A 16,387-nucleotide genomic window follows, 5' to 3' on the forward strand; every position below is an offset into this window, starting at 1 on the left:
TATGTGCCACACCTTAAAGGAAATTTAATCTCAGTCAGAAGACTAACGACATTAGGGTTTACCATAAAATTTGAAGGGAACATTTGCTCTATCCAGAAAAATGGAGTAACAGTAGCATCGGCAACAGCAAACACATGTTTGTATGAGCTTGATAAATCACATAAAGCTCTTACAGTAGTTAATGATACGAAGGAATGCATCCATTTATGGCATAGAAGATTAGGGCACCGTGACATGAACTCCATAATTTCGATGCAGAATAAACAATTGGCTACAGGAATAAATATTCAGAAATGTCGCATATTCAAACCTTGTGAATATTGCATCGAGACCAAGATGACTGCTAAAAGTTTTCCAAGGAAATCGGAAACCAAAACCTATCAATTACTTGAATACATACACACTGACGTATGCGGACCAATGCAAACAGCAACACCGAGAGGCAACAAATACATTTTAACCATGATAGATGATTACAGTAGGTACAGCGAAATATATCTTCTTAAACATAAAAGTGAAGTACCCGATAAAATAAAGCAATATGTTAAATATGTACAAACAAAATTTGGAAGAACTCCTCAATGAATCAGATCGGACAAAGGAGGTGAATTTTCAAGTACCAACTTAAAGACGTTCTTTAAAAATGAAGGTATTCTGTGGGAAACTACGGCACCTTATTCCCCGCAACAAAATGGAGTAGCAGAAAGGAAGAATAGATATCTGACAGAAATGACAAGATGAATGTTAATTGATGCTCGATTACCGAACAAATACTGGGGAGAAGCGATGAATAGTGCAAATTACCTACAGAATAGATTAATTACTAAAGCGAGTGAAACAACTCCGTTCGAAAAATGGTATGGAAAGAAGCCAAACCTCTCTCATATAAGAATTTTTGGATGCTCAGCCTATGTTATTAAACCTAAAGATCGAAAGAAACTAGAACCTAAAGCCACAAAACTAATTTTTGTAGGATACGAGAGAGCATCGAGAGCTTATCGATTAATTGACACGAAAACTGATAAGATAACAATAAGCAGAAATGTTCACTTTCTGGAAAACGTCAAACACAGAGACTCCGAAATCGATATACACGATGATAATGAAAATTCGAAACAAGTTACAATAGTTGATAATACGAATTTAAAAGAAGAATGCGAAACGAAAACAAGGGAACAAGAAATGGAAGAATCTGGCATGCATTTAAGGAGATCGGAAAGAACTACTAAGGGAGTACCTCCTATTTCCAGAAAGTGGGAGTAGCCACTTTTTCTAGAAGCTGGAGAAACGTACTTTTCTCATCGATTCTCGACCCCTCTTCAAGAATGGTGAATGGACTTCGTGTGCAAATCTCGTGAATATAATAACGAGTGAAGTAGAAGGAGTCGAGTTTATATTTCGGCATTTTCCGATAAAGTATAGACCTTTTTTAATAATTGATCATCCTCGTGAATTATTATTTAAAATTCGATAAAGCCGTTTTCAAATTTTATAAAATTCTTTAGATAACGAAAAGAAAAATTTTCTTTTCGTTATCTTTTACAAAGTTTGATTATGATACAATTCGACATAAAGGCAAATTTTAAAATTATTTCTAAAGTATTAAATCATTTAATAAGTTTAAAAATAAATAAACTCGAAAATAGTGAATTTCTAAAATGATTTTCTTTTAAGATGTGATAAATCATCAAACGATCGCCTAAATATCGGGCTATATGTCGTGATGTGTCGCTCGTAGGGGTATGGTTCATTAGACATTATTTGATCGCACAGGAGGTCTACAATTTGGGGGGTTCTCGCCCCTCTCAGGCAACCCTTTACTCTTACCAGAGAATGTTACAAACTTTTCCGGTGAAGTCCGGAAAGTTATGCAACTCGTCGATGAAATTTTTTTAGAAATAAAATTTAATATAATTAATCTTAAATTATTAACCAAGATAAAGAATTTAGTAATTTTCGAAATCGAAAGTGTTGTTATCTTTAAAAATTTTTGAAGTTTTTTTTCTTCTCCAATCAAATTCTAGAATTGGCAACACTTGCGTATACGTTTGAAATTTGTAATGGCAGCGCCCATGAAATTAATTTGACGGCATTGTAAAAAGCTCATACATGTTAGAAAATGATCGCATTTGTCCGTGTTATGCTTCAGAGAAGCATTCATTCAAAACTTTTAAGGTATAATTGGACGTGGACGTTATGAAAATGACATTTATCAAATATATATATATATAAACGGTGTATCTTATAAAACACTATATATATAGTATTTTGGTAAGATACGCTGTTTAAGAATTTTAGTTATATACTTTAAAACAATTATGCTTTCAGTTTCAAGAAATAGATTTTGCTCAGAAGGTATATTGTTTAGTAAAATTCACGTAACATGTCTATTAAATATAATTTCTTTTTAAAAACTAATAATTAAAAAAACTCATATTCCCTTAAACTGTATTATTACCATATATTTAAATATATATTTAAAAAAAGACTTACTAATAAATTAAGATTTGCATGTCACTTAAACAGTTCAATTGCATGCCCTACAGGTTATACACCCATATTAATAAAGTGCTGCACATTAGAAAGTTCTTTCAGTTCATCAGATTTTAATGTGGATATGCTGTTTTTCCACTAAGCTCCTCAATTATATGCTGAAAACAGACTATAATCTCTCAAAATTATGTAAATTCTATAGGTGGTCTATCAGACACCATAAAAAGTTTTAGGCGTTACTACTAAAAGAAAATAAAATTTAATTATAATTTTTTTTTCCTGTACATTCATTCATTACTATTTAAATATTTTATAGTCATTAGTGATGTAGAAGTTGAATTCAATTATTTAAAATTGATTTTGCATATTTCACAAGTTTATACAGTTTTTTAAAATTGCTTTTCTATTTATTTTTGGGTACTGGTGTTCTAGAAAGAAAACAGTCTGTTGTCAAGAAATAAAAAGTAAATAAGAATGACAGATGTTGAAAGAAATAATTTTCATAAATTCATAAAATGATAAATGAAAATATATCTGTAATTTATGTTTTGATCAAGCAACAGATATTCAAGATAAAAATATCCTTAATAAACAAATAATTAATTTTAGGAATTAAAAAGTAAATTAGCAAAGTAACACTCTTTCAAACAAGTTACTTACTATAGTCAGTCTCACAGACTTTTATTTTTATTTTAAATAAAGATGGGTGAAAACTCAGGACTACTCATGGGTATTGCCTGAGTGTGAAAATGAAGAAAAGTTGAGTAAAGACGAAGACGAAGGGGAAAGAAAGGGGATAGGAAAGTGGGTGAAAAGGGAAGGTTACATGGGCGCCTTGTCGATTTTATAAAAAAAAAACATAAATTATGTACATGCGGCACTGGGCCGTTTGAACAAATCCTAAAAATACACAAAATATAACCCTACAAACTTATGCCTGCAGTAAATATGATACAGATATTTACAGTCATTTGCAGTCATAGATCACACAGCAATTACAAAGCAAGGATAAACGACTGCTTGCTGTTACACATTGCAGATACACTCTAAGAGAAACAATAATAAATTGTACATACAGTGTTGTATACAAAAGAAAACAAGGCACTGCTTAACTCTGACTAGGAGTTATTGAAAATGAACAGTACACGATACAATTATAATGTGTGCACGAAGGTTGAAGCACAAAACAGTACTTAAAACACAACGAAAGTTGCTAATTTCTAATTGATCTTATAAATCACAAGTAGGACATATAAAGATAATGCACTCACCAGTCATAGTTGGCTGGATGGTACTTGGCAGGAAAGATTTTTAAGTGGTGGTAGAGAGCATGGAAAATTATTTGAAAAATTACTGGGGTTGTACTGATGTATGATAGTACTTAAGGATTAAAAGTATGAATTTATTTAGAGAGATTTTTATTTTAACAATAATAATCTACAGCTTCATAGTATCACAAAGGTTATTCTACATAAAGCTGCCATACTAAACATGTTACATAGAAAATTCTTAAACACATACATATGTGTATAGTTAATAAACATAAAAATAGCTTTTTTAGTTATTCCTAGTGATGGGCAATAGTAGAAATGTAAACAATCATTAGCAACATTAAATGGGCAATTCTATCAAATTATTTGCAATACTATCAAGTATTTTTAAAACAGAAAGAGGAGTTAATTCCACTTTTCATAAACCGTTTTCAAATATTTTAACTAATTTTTTCCATTATTGATGTGAAAATTCAATATATACCGTATTTTACGGACTATAAGACACACTTTTTTCTTCGAAAAATTGCCTCCAAAATTCAGGTGTGTCTTATAGTCTGTAGCGTCTTATAGGTATTTTTTAAAAAAAAGTTGCTTAAAAATTAAGGTGCGTCTTATAGTCTGTAAAATACGGTAATGACTTTTTCTACTCTTTTTAGCTGCAATTAATTCCTTCCAGCCATTCTTAAGTACTTCAACACAAATTTAGTTATACACTCCAGATTCATACCTTCATATTGTCTTTCTACTACAGTAATAGTGCATGCAAATACAAAGAGAGGAGTTTATTTCACCTCTATTACTATAGCTGGTTCTCTTAGGTGCACCTGAAAGTTCTACTTGATAGTGGATACAAACTATTGCAATAGCATCATTGATATTTTATAGTCAAGTACACTAATCTGTTTTATAGTATCAATATTACAATACTATTGCTCATCACTAGTTATGCCTTGACGTTGGCTTAGCACTAGGCACTGGTATATTGTGTAAGCCAAATAGGATACAATCCATTGACGTTAGTGGATTATATCCTATTACCAAAATAAATAATTATTCACAAATGTAGATGAATATCACCATATGTTTTTTAAAAATAGATAGTTTTCCTAGGGTAAAGTAATTTCTTGATCTTTTGAGTGTTCCTTTTTAAAAATTATGTAATAATGTCTACATTTTACAATATGTAAATTAGAAATCAATATTTATGTCAAAAGTATATAAATTTTATGTTCAGAAATATATAATTTTTAATAAATGAAAACTATCTTCTATATTTTGAACTATTTTGATATTTTGTAAAGTTCAGTAAAATGAATTTATTAAAATTTTTATTAATTATTAAACTGTTTGTTAAATATTCCTTTAAGTTTTATAGAGTTACCTGTATGTTTATCTCTAAAACATTCAGGTTAATATTTTATATAATTTAATAAATCAAATTTATTTTGATATATTTACAGGAATATTATAAAATGTAACCCAGTGAAATTGTCATCCTATAAAATTAGTTGTAAATTAATTGAAGAATTGAATAAACGTGAAATGATTCAAGAAATCCATCCTGATGATTGGTAACATTATTTGTTTTTATAAATTGTAAATCAATTTTTATGCATACTTATTGATTTTTATTACTTTGAAAACTATGTGAAATTTGTTTTGAATTATATTTTATGATAATTTCATTTATTTCTTTTAGTTCCGAACTTGTTCAACTTTTGAATTCTAATCAAACAGTATATGCAGGATTTGATCCAACAGCAGATAGTCTTCATGTTGGCAATCTTCTTGTGATTATTGCATTGTTACATTGGCAACGAGCAGGTCACGATGTTATTGCTATTGTAAGTAAAACCATCATTTTTTTTTTTTTTGGTCATTTTTTTAATAATGATGACAATAATTTTTTATAAACCTTGATTTTAATAGTGTAATAATCAGGCTGATTAAGTTTATAATTAATTTAGATTATCTGTTTTAATACTAATGAACAGTTTATATTTTGTTGGTTAGATTGGAGATTCTACTGCTCAAATTGGAGATCCAAGTGGAAAAACAAAGGAAAGAGAAGTACTTAAAGTAGATTTAATTAAATCAAATAGTGAAAGCATAAAACAAAGTCTAGAAAGAATATTTGATAATTTTAAAAAGTATTTTTGCAAAAAAAATATTGCACCTGCTAGGTATGATATATTATTTAATTCTTTCTCTTTCATTTACTAGTTTTTTAACATTATTTATAATTGCAAGTTTTACAAACCATCATTATTTAGTTAATCAATTTATACTTGATTCTCTCTTGTTCTTATATTAATTGTTAGGAGTAAGCATAAAATTGCTTCAGAGAATCAATCACACAAGAATACACAACAAAAATAGATATATACAGACTTTATTAATTCTGGAGGATGTGCATCAGTCCTCTTTATTTTACATCAGTCTGGTTATAGAAGATTACAAAATTTCAGTTATATTTAAAAATATACATAAAGCTATAATGAATACAATATAACATGGATGGCAGAAGTTATATGTGTGTTATGGTTATTATAGTGGCAACTGGATTTTAATGTACAATAAAATACCTAAGTAAATTGTAAATTAAGAAAACTATAAAGAGTTTTAAATAAAATTATTAATAAAATGGATACCTGTATATTGTAATGGGAAATACGGTAAAATTCTATTAAAACAATAAAATTAAAGATTGATATAAGGAAACTTGTATATTCTAAAAAGAAATAAATCTATTATTTGGGAATTAGAACTATGAACAGTTCAATGAGTTTTTGTACTTTTATTGTTTTCCTTTTTAATTAAAGAATTCATTTCTTCATATCTCAATTTGATGATTTTGTTTTCAGTTTTGTTTCTTTTACTGTTTCATTCATTATAGTTTTCTCAATAAACAGTTTATAATGCCAAATGATCTGCCAGGTTATACCAGGCTATAATATGGCTACTGTTTAATAATTAAATCTTAAGTAATTTTGCATAGATGTATAGTCCAGTATAATTTGGCAGATTGTTTGGCTTTAATTGAATATCGAGTTATTGGAGGTTTGTTTTTGTAAACAGTTTATAAATTTACAAAACATATGGTTTGTCATATAAATTTCTTATTTCGTTTCTATATTAATATTATTTATGTTATCGTTTCTAAAAATGAAAAATCAGTCTCTTGTGTCAATGAATAAATTTATGATCACTTTCGAAAGTACATAATTCATTTAATAAATTTTGTTCATTTCAACATTGTTTTCTTCATTTAATCATTTTTGAATAATCTCTTATTTAATTTATTTATATTCTATGCTTTTTAGATGAATCCATTTTAATCTATCCAGGATTTGATTAAAATGGATTCATCTATCTACTTTCTATATCTATTACAACAGATTGCATAACATCAGTTAATTTAATTATGACATCAATATTTATAATTTTGATAGGAATGAAAGAAATATAAATATAATAATGTAAGTTATAAAACTAAGTTTACTATCAAGTATAAAGAGAAAGAAATGTTTTAATTAATAAGTTTTCAACATACAATAAATATAAGATTTTTATTTTTTTCTTTATACATCTTTCAATATTTAAGATATTTTTGACTATTTTTACTATAGTATTTGTTCAATGTCTTCTCCTGTATGTAAGCAATTATAAGATTTTCTTTTATTGCACATTGCTTAATACAGTTGCTTTTTAATAATAAACTTTTTATTATTTTCTAATATTTTAAGTCAATAGTTTGTTGTTATAAATATATTATTTTAAAAGAAAATTTGAATTATATTTACTTTTCATATTTTTAGGATTATTTACAATAGTTCTTGGTATAAAAATGAAGATATAACTAACTTTTTGAGTAGAGTTGGTCGAAAATTGAGAGTAGGACAAATGCTTTCTAGAAAAAGGTAATTATAGTTTATATGAAATCTAGTTGGAAAACAATCAGTATTTTAATTGTGATGATAATTTTAATCAGTATAAAATCAAGACTTGAAAGCAGTGAAGGAATGAATTTTGCTGAATTTACATACCAGGTTTTTCAATCTTATGATTGGCTCTACCTCTTTGATAAATATAATTGCAGATTTCAGGTAAAATTAATAATTCATGAATTAATACTGTACATCAATATATGAAGTTAAAAATTGTTACAAATTAAATTTAACTATGTCAAATACCATATATTTCGGCGGATAAGACGACCTTCAGACAAGACGATGTATAAATTTTCGTCGAAGTTTTATAGTTTTAGCATATATCTGTCCTATAAGACGACCCAGAGGCGTAGCTACCGTGGAACAGTTGGAGCAAACTGCTCCAGGCGCACGAATTATGATAGTGCCAAGTTAGAAAGGGCAAAATAAAAACTTGTAAAAACATTTGTAAAAAATTTTGGATTTAATAATCAATCAACGATTAGATTTGAATCGTTTGACAATTACGTACACTTTTCAAGTGCTTTTCGCCTGCATATCTTGTCACATCATCTGATAAAAATATTCTGAAACAATCAGAATTGTTACAATCGGCATATTTGCCTAGTTTTTGACCTCAACTGCTTTGATTTAAAATGTGTTTTTATAGTCAGGTAAAATTACTTCTATAAGCCAAGTTGCTGAACTACTATTATTTCACACTGCAGCTTCAAATAGGTTCTCTGACATTATTGCAGCATGTCTCATTTTTTTAACTTTATGAGTGAGGACAACAGCAGAACGAAGTTTTTCAAAACTAAAATTAATCGAAACTTATTTAAGAAGCAGTATGTCACAACACCGTCTTTGCTGTGGTTATTATATCTAGGGGCAGATCAACATAAGGACTAATAGGGCATAATAATAGGCCATCAACATAAGGACTAATAGGCAGATCAACATAAGGACTAATAGGCCATGGGCCCCCAAGTGTCAAGGGCCCACATAAATTGAATTATCATCATAAATTTTTAATACTTTTTCATTAATAATGAGCATTTATCATTTAGTAAAAGATTATTATATTACTAGCAGATAAACTAGGCATTGCTCGGGCAAAAAGTTAAGCGAAGATTAAGATTGTTACATTATAGCCAATCTTACCCGTTTTCACCGAATGCAAGAATTAGGTCCCTCTGTTTCCCGACTAATTAGAGAATTTTTAGATAGGTCTAAAAGTATGTCCAATTTCCCGCAAAAACGGCATGTGTGCCCGTAAATCTTGCACGTAGTTTTCTCTTAACACTTCCATTGTTGACACTTCCCCTGCGGGAGGAATTTCAAAAAATCTCTTCTTAGTGTACATACCCTATTAAAATGGAATCAAAACTGCAAAAAACCACATCTAAAATAGTACAGTATAAGCCGAGTTGTTCGAAGTAAGCCTTAATCCTTTCCCTCTCCCATGTGGGGGATTTTCGAAAAATCCGTTCTAAGTGTACATTCTCATGACGTATACCAAATTTCAACTTTCAGCTCTTAACCGTTTCGACTCTACGCTTATTATTATTATTATTATTATGTTGGGTTAAGTGAGATATACTCGGTTAACACCGGTGGCTGTGCACTATGCCGGACCAAAGTCAAGGCATAGTAACCAAAACAGAAATTAAAGAAGTGTATCAGTGTGTGTGTCTGTATTCAGGAATTTTCTCACAATATGACATGTATTCAATATAGTGGCCTTCTGTAGTGTGATGTACAAATTTCTATTCAATTGTAATGTACCCAGGCTTCTGTGTAGTGTGTGTGGTATGACACCTGTAGAAGAGAGAACAACAGGTACAATAAGCACCCTATCCATCCTCCACAGATGCCTTATTTCCTGGGTGAGTTCTGTGTACTTGCTAATTTTTTCAGTGCATGCATTTTGTATATTGTGAGTGTTTGGAATGGATATGTCTATAATGTATGTGATTTTATTGTGTTTGTCAATGAGTGTTATGTCTGGTCTGTTGTGGTAAATTGTTTTATCTGTGATTATGGCTCTGTCGTAGTACATTTTGTGCGTGTTGTTTTCCAATACTGTCTGTGGAATGTATTTGTAATATGGTTTGTGGATGTCTACTAATTTGTGTTTCCTTGCAAGCTCTTGGTGTATTATATTTGCTACTTGATTATGTCTGTGTAAATAATCTGTCTGTGCCAAGAGCTTGCAACCAGAGGTGATGTGTTGTATAGTTTCTGGCATGATGTGACATTTTCTGCATGTGTCATTTGTGAGTGTTGCATCTTTGAGTATGTGTTTTCTGTAGTTTTTAGTATTTATGACCTGATCCTGTATGGCAATCATGAATCCTTCCGTCTCCCCAAAGAGGCATCCCCGAGCTAACCAGCTGTTTGACGCAGTTTTGTCAACAAAATCATGGGCCAGATCATAAGGATGCCTGCCATGGAGTGCCTTTCGAGCCCACGATTGCTTAATGGTGTCTATGCCTTTTATATGTTGTGTTGTGTCCATATGATGTGAGTGTAAGTTTAATGGTGTGTTATTTGAGTCTGCTAGAGTTACTGCTTTATGTAATTGTGATGTTTCTTGTTTTTTGTAGAAAAACTCTCGCAATGACTGTATTTGTTTGTAGTGAAGGTTAACTATGTCAATCAGGCCACGTTTGCCATCTTTACGTGGAAGGGTTAACCTACTTTGGTATTCTTTAATTAATCTTTGCTTTATTTGTGTATGTTCTGTTAGTTTGGCCTGTTGGAATCCTAAATACTTGTAGAACTCGCCCTCTTCCATGGATTCAATAATGTCTCCATTTCTAAGTGCAAAATCTGCTTTCTTCAGGATTTCTTTTTCTATGTGAAGTGTTTTGCATTTATCTAGGCCAAATTCCATTTGTATGTCCTTGGTGTGTGAATGTGTGATTTGTAGGAGTTGATGAAGTTGTTTTTGTGTGGATGCATAAAGTTTTATGTCATCCATGTACATGAGATGTGACAGTGTAAACTGTGTTGTTTTTTCATGTCTGATATTGTAACCATATTGCGTGTTGTTTAACATGTTTGATAATGGGTTCAGGGCTAAGCAGAACCAGAGAGGACTCAAGGAATCTCCTTGAAAAATTCCTCGTCTAATAAGAATTTGGTTTGTTTGTATGGAAGTGTTACTAACCCTGAGATGTAGTGTTGTTCTCCAGTGCTGCATAGTGTTTTGAAAGAATGCAATGAGTGATGGATGTATTTTGTACATGTGTAGAATATGTAGCAGCCAACTGTGTGGAACACTGTCGAATGCTTTTCTGTAGTCTATATATGCCATGTGTATGTTTCTGTGTTGTTTGTGTGCTTGCCGTAGAATGACTGAATCTATGAGTAACTGTTCTTTGCATCCCTTGTGATTTCTACGGCAACCTTTTTGTTGTTCTGTTAGAATGTCGTGTTCTTCAATATGTTTGTATATTTTGTTTGCGATACAGGATGTCAATAATTTGTAGAGTGTTGGAAGACATGTAATTGGTCTGTATTGTGTGGGGTCTGTGGTATTGTTGTTTTTAGGTTTCATGTAGGTGATGCCCTGAGTAAGAAAATTTGGCATGTCCTGTGGATTGATGATAATGTGTGTTAGGTGTTTAGCTAGTTCCTGGTGCAGTGATGTAAACTTTTTGTACCAGAAATTGTGAATGTTGTCTACACCAGGTGTCTTCCAGTTGTGTGTTCTGTTAACAGTGTATTGGAAATCACGTATGCTTATTTCAACACAGGGCATAGTTGGTATGTTGTGTAAGTTTTTGTTCTCCTCCTCGATCCAGCCTGCTTCAGCATTGTGCGTGACAGCACTGGACCAAAGAGAAGACCAATATGTTGTGAGTTCTTCTTCTGTTGGTGTGCCACTGTGCTGTGTATCAGTGTTTGCTTTGTTATTAATTTGTCTGTAAAAGAGTTTTTCATTGTTTGTAAATAATTTATTTTGTTGTTTTCGTAGTGTACATGTTTTGTATCGTTTGAGTCTACGTGCTTTGGCAGCAAGTTTTTGTTTTAGTGTATCAATGTATTCTGTAATGCATGTGTTGTGATGTTCATGTTTTGTGTGTGTTTTTATTTTCTTGAAAATGTTTTTGAGCTGTTTCCTTAATTTGGGTGTTATGTTGTTTTTAGTGTATTGTGTCAGCCTGCCTAATTGCTGTCTAATGTCATTTATTTGTGTTTCTATTCTTCTCTGCCAGGCAGGCTTGTGATAGAATTGTGTTTTCTGTGTATTTGTCTGTGATTGTACTTTCAGTCCATGGTGTGTCACTACTGTGACTGCTCCAGCATAAACTAATGTATGAATGTCTGCGAGTGTAGAAATTGAATGAATGTAGTGTGGTAGTAAGTGAGTGTTTACATAATTTAGTGTTTTTCCTACTTCCTTTGACGTGTTGATTTTTGGTATTCGTGGTCTTTGTGTGGGATCTGTGCCTGTATATTTAGTGAGTGTTTCCTGAAATATATGTGAGAGTGTATTAACTAAATCCATGTCTATGTTATCAGTGATGGATGAGGAAATGTCTGTAGTATCATTAGTGGTAATTGTTGTATGTGTGTTATTATCAATGCTTGTTGCTGGATTATCCTGACAGGTTACATGATCTTCATTAATGTTAGATGTTTCTGTCTGTTGATGTATTTGATCAGCAACCTGTTGTTTGATAAGTTCAAGTGTTGTTTGTGGAATAAGGTTGTTGTGTATAATTGTTCTTTTTTGATCAACAACCCTTTGTTCGGTGACAGTGAGGTGAGGATACTGTTGTGTGAATCTATGGTGTAGTTGTTGTCTGTATGCTGTCATGTTTGTTTCGAGTTTTGTGATGGTGTAGTAACTACGGATGATAAACTTATTCATTTCTACTGTCCATTTCATCCGTTGGCGTGGTTTTCCAGTCTTTGTGGTCTGTGGATGCATTGCCACAGAAACACCAAGGCTGGGTTTGTTCCTCACATCTGTTGAGGGCATTGCAGTATCCATGCTTGGGCCGGTGCTGCTTTCGCCACCGGTAACCAAGGGAGACTGTGGCCTATTTTTCGAACGTGAGCCTCTGCCTAACCCACGAACGCGGACCTTGTTAACCCGGGCGACGTCCGAGCCGGTATCACACTTTGATCTAGTTATTACCATGATGAATATCTCCACAGAATGTGGGCGTGGTCACTCTTAGCTTCATTTCTCCCCATAGACCTTACTGGCATGGGTGTCCCTACCAGGAGCTTATGCTCCAGCCTGCATTGCCCTATGGATCAGTAAAATTACTGGGCTCTCCCACCACGACCAGGTGGTGACCACGGGAGAGTTATTATTATTATTATTATGTTGGGTAGTAGATATACTCGGTTAACACCGGTGGCTGTGTACTATGCCGAACCAAAGTCAAGGCATAGTAACCAAAACAGAAATTAAAAAGTGTATCAGTGTGTGTGTCTGTATTCAGGAATTTTCTCACAATATGACATGTATTCAATATAGTGGCCTTCTGTAGTGTGATGTATGTGTTTCTATTCAATTGTAATGTGCCCAGGCTTTTGTGTAGTGTGTGTGGTATGACACCTGTAGAGGAGAGAACAACAGGTACAATAAGCACCCTATCCATCCTCCACAGATGCCTTATTTCCTGGGCAAGTTCTGTGTACTTGCTAATTTTTTCAGTGCATGCGTTTTGTATATTGTGAGTGTTTGGAATGGATATGTCTATAATGTATGTGATTTTATTGTGTTTGTCAATGAGTGTGATGTCTGGTCTGTTGTGGTAAATTGTTTTATCTGTGATTATGGCTCTGTCGTAGTACATTTTGTGCGTGTTGTTTTCCAATACTGTCTGTGGAATGTATTTGTAATATGGTTCGTGGATGTCTACTAATTTGTGTTTCCTTGCAAGCTCTTGGTGTATTATATATGCTACTTGATTATGTCTGTGTAAATAATCTGTTTGTGCCAAGAGCTTGCAACCAGAGGTGATGTGTTGTATAGTTTCTGGCATGATGTGACATTTTCTGCATGTGTCATTTGTGAGTGTTGCATCTTTGAGTATGTGTTTTCTGTAGTTTTTAGTATTTATGACCTGATCCTGTATGGCAATCATGAATCCTTCCGTCTCCCCAAAGAGGCATCCCCGAGCTAACCAGCTGTTTGACGCAGTTTTGTCAACAAAATCCTGGGCCAGATCGTAAGGATGCCTGCCATGGAGTGCCTTTCGAGCCCACGATTGCTTAATGGTGTCTATGCTTTTTATATGTTGTGTTGTGTCCATATGATGTGAGTGTAAGTTTAATGGTGTGTTATTCGAGTCTGCTAGAGTTACTGCTTTATGTAATTGTGATGTTCCTTGTTTTTTGTAGAAAAACTCTCGCAGTGACTGTATTTGTTTGTAGTGAAGGTTAACTATGTCAATCAGGCCACGTCCGCCATCTTTACGTGGAAGGGTTAATCTTTCTGTGGCGGATTTAGGATGATGTTGTTTATGCTTAGTAAGTGTTGTTCTTGTTTTCCTTTGGAGTTGCTCAAGATCTGTGTGAGTCCAATGTATAACTCCAAAAGAATATGTGAGTACTGGGATGACATATGTGTTTATTGCTTTAACTGTGTGTTTTGCATTTAATTGTGTTCTGAGAATAGCATTTAACCTACTTTGGTATTCTTTAATTAATCTTTGCTTTATTTGTGTATGTTCTGTTAGTTTGGCCTGTTGGAATCCTAAATACTTGTAGAACTCGCCCTCTTCCATGGATTCAATAATGTCTCCATTTCCAAGTGCAAAATCTTCTTTCTTCAGGATTCCTTTTTCTATGTGAACTGTTTTGCATTTATCTAGGCCAAATTCCATTTGTATGTCCTTGGTGTATGAATGTGTGATTTGTAGGAGTTGATGAAGTTGTTTTTGTGTGGATGCATAAAGTTTTATGTCATCCATGTACATGAGATGTGACAGTGTAAACTGTGTTGTTTTTTTCGTGTCTAATATTGTAACCATATTGCGTGTTGTTTAACATGTTGGATAATGGGTTCAGGGCTAAGCAGAACCAGAGAGGACTCAAGGAATCTCCTTGAAAAATTCCTCGCCTAATAAAAATTTGGTTTGTTTGTATGGAAGTGTTACTAACCCTGAGATGTAGTGTTGTTCTCCAGTGCTGCATAGTGTTTTGAAAGAATGCAATGAGTGATGGATGTATTTTGTACATGTGTAGGATATGTAGCAGCCAACTGTGTGGAACACTGTCGAATGCTTTTCTGTAGTCTATATATGCCATGTGTATGTTTCTGTGTTGTCTGTGTGCTTGCCGTAGAATGACTGAATCTATGAGTAACTGTTCTTTGCATCCCCTGTGGTTTCTACGACAACCTTTTTGTTGTTCTGTTAGAATGTCGTGTTCTTCAACATGTTTGTATATTTTGTTTGCAATACAGGATGTCAATAATTTGTAGAGTGTTGGAAGACATGTAATTGGTCTGTATTGTGTGGGGTCTGTGGTATTGTTGTTTTTAGGTTTCATGTAGGTGATGCCCTGAGTAAGAAAATTTGGCATGTCTTGTGGATTGATGATGATGTGTGTTAGATGTTTAGCTAGTTCCTGGTGCAGTGATGTAAACTTTTTGTACCAGAAATTGTGAATGTTGTCTACACCAGGTGTCTTCCAGTTGTGTGTTCTGTTAACAGTGTATTGGAAATCATGTATGTTTATTTCAACACAGGGCATAGTTGGTATGTTGTGCAAGTTTCTGTTCTCCTCCTCGATCCAGCCTGCATCAGCATTGTGCGTGACAACACTGGACCAAAGAGAAGACCAATATGTTGTGAGTTCTTCTTCTGTTGGTGTGCCACTGTGCTGTGTATCAGTGTTTGCTTTGTTATTGATTTGTCTGTAAAAGAGTTTTTCATTGTTTGTAAATAATTTATTTTGTTGTTTTCGTAGTGTACATGTTTTGTATCGTTTGAGTCTACGTGCTTTGGCAGCAAGTTTTTGTTTTAGTGTATCAATGTATTCTGTAATGCGTGTGTTGTGATGTTCATGTTTTGTGTGTGTTTTTATTTTCTTGAAAATGTTTTTGAGCTGTTTCCTTAATTTGGGTGTTATGTTGTTTTTAGTGTATTGTGTCAGCTTGCCTAATTGCTGTCTAATGTCATTTATTTGTATTTCTATTCTTCTCTGCCAGGCAGGCTTGTGATAGAATTTTGTTTCCTGTGTGTTTGTCTGTGATTGTACTTTCAGCCCATGGTGTGTCACTACTGTGACTGCTCCAGCATAAACTAATGTATGAATGTCTGCGAGTGTAGAAATTGAATGAATGTAGTGTGGTAGTAAGTGAGTGTTTACGTAATTTAGTGTTTTTCCTACTTCCTTTGACGTGTTGATTTTTGGTATTCGTGGTCGTTGTGTGGGATCTGTGCCTGTATATTTAGTGAGTGTTTCCTGAAATATATGTGAGAGTGTATTAACTAAATCCATGTCTATGTTATCAGTGATGGATGAGGAAATGTCTGTAGTATCATTAGTGGTAATTGTTGTATGTGTGTTATTATCAATGCTTGTTGCTGGATTATCCTGACAGGTTACATGATCTTCATTAATGTTAGATGTTTCTGTCTGTTGATGTATTTGATCAGCAACCTGTTGTTTGATAAGTTCAAGTGTTGTTTGTGGAATAAGGTTGTTGTGTAT

At 32.9% G+C, this 16,387-nt stretch overlaps 1 protein-coding gene across 1 annotated transcript in view; it reads left to right on the top strand.

The window, feature by feature from the left end:
• The first annotated feature begins 2,053 nt into the window (after window positions 1-2,053).
• Window positions 2,054-16,387, top strand: part of TyrRS-m (Tyrosine--tRNA ligase, mitochondrial) — a 35,241-nt gene continuing 20,907 nt past the window's right edge. The window contains exons 1-6 of the mRNA XM_067286297.1: window positions 2,054-2,175; window positions 5,228-5,338; window positions 5,467-5,611; window positions 5,781-5,950; window positions 7,586-7,687; window positions 7,759-7,873. Coding sequence (XP_067142398.1) covers window positions 2,120-2,175; window positions 5,228-5,338; window positions 5,467-5,611; window positions 5,781-5,950; window positions 7,586-7,687; window positions 7,759-7,873 — 699 coding nt within the window. The 5' untranslated portion in view covers window positions 2,054-2,119. The remainder of the gene's footprint in view (window positions 2,176-5,227; window positions 5,339-5,466; window positions 5,612-5,780; window positions 5,951-7,585; window positions 7,688-7,758; window positions 7,874-16,387) is intronic.

This window comes from Centruroides vittatus, unplaced genomic scaffold, assembly GCF_030686945.1.
Source record: "Centruroides vittatus isolate TY-2023 unplaced genomic scaffold, ASM3068694v2 scaffold_3315, whole genome shotgun sequence".
NCBI classification, from domain to species: Eukaryota; Metazoa; Arthropoda; class Arachnida; order Scorpiones; family Buthidae; genus Centruroides; species Centruroides vittatus.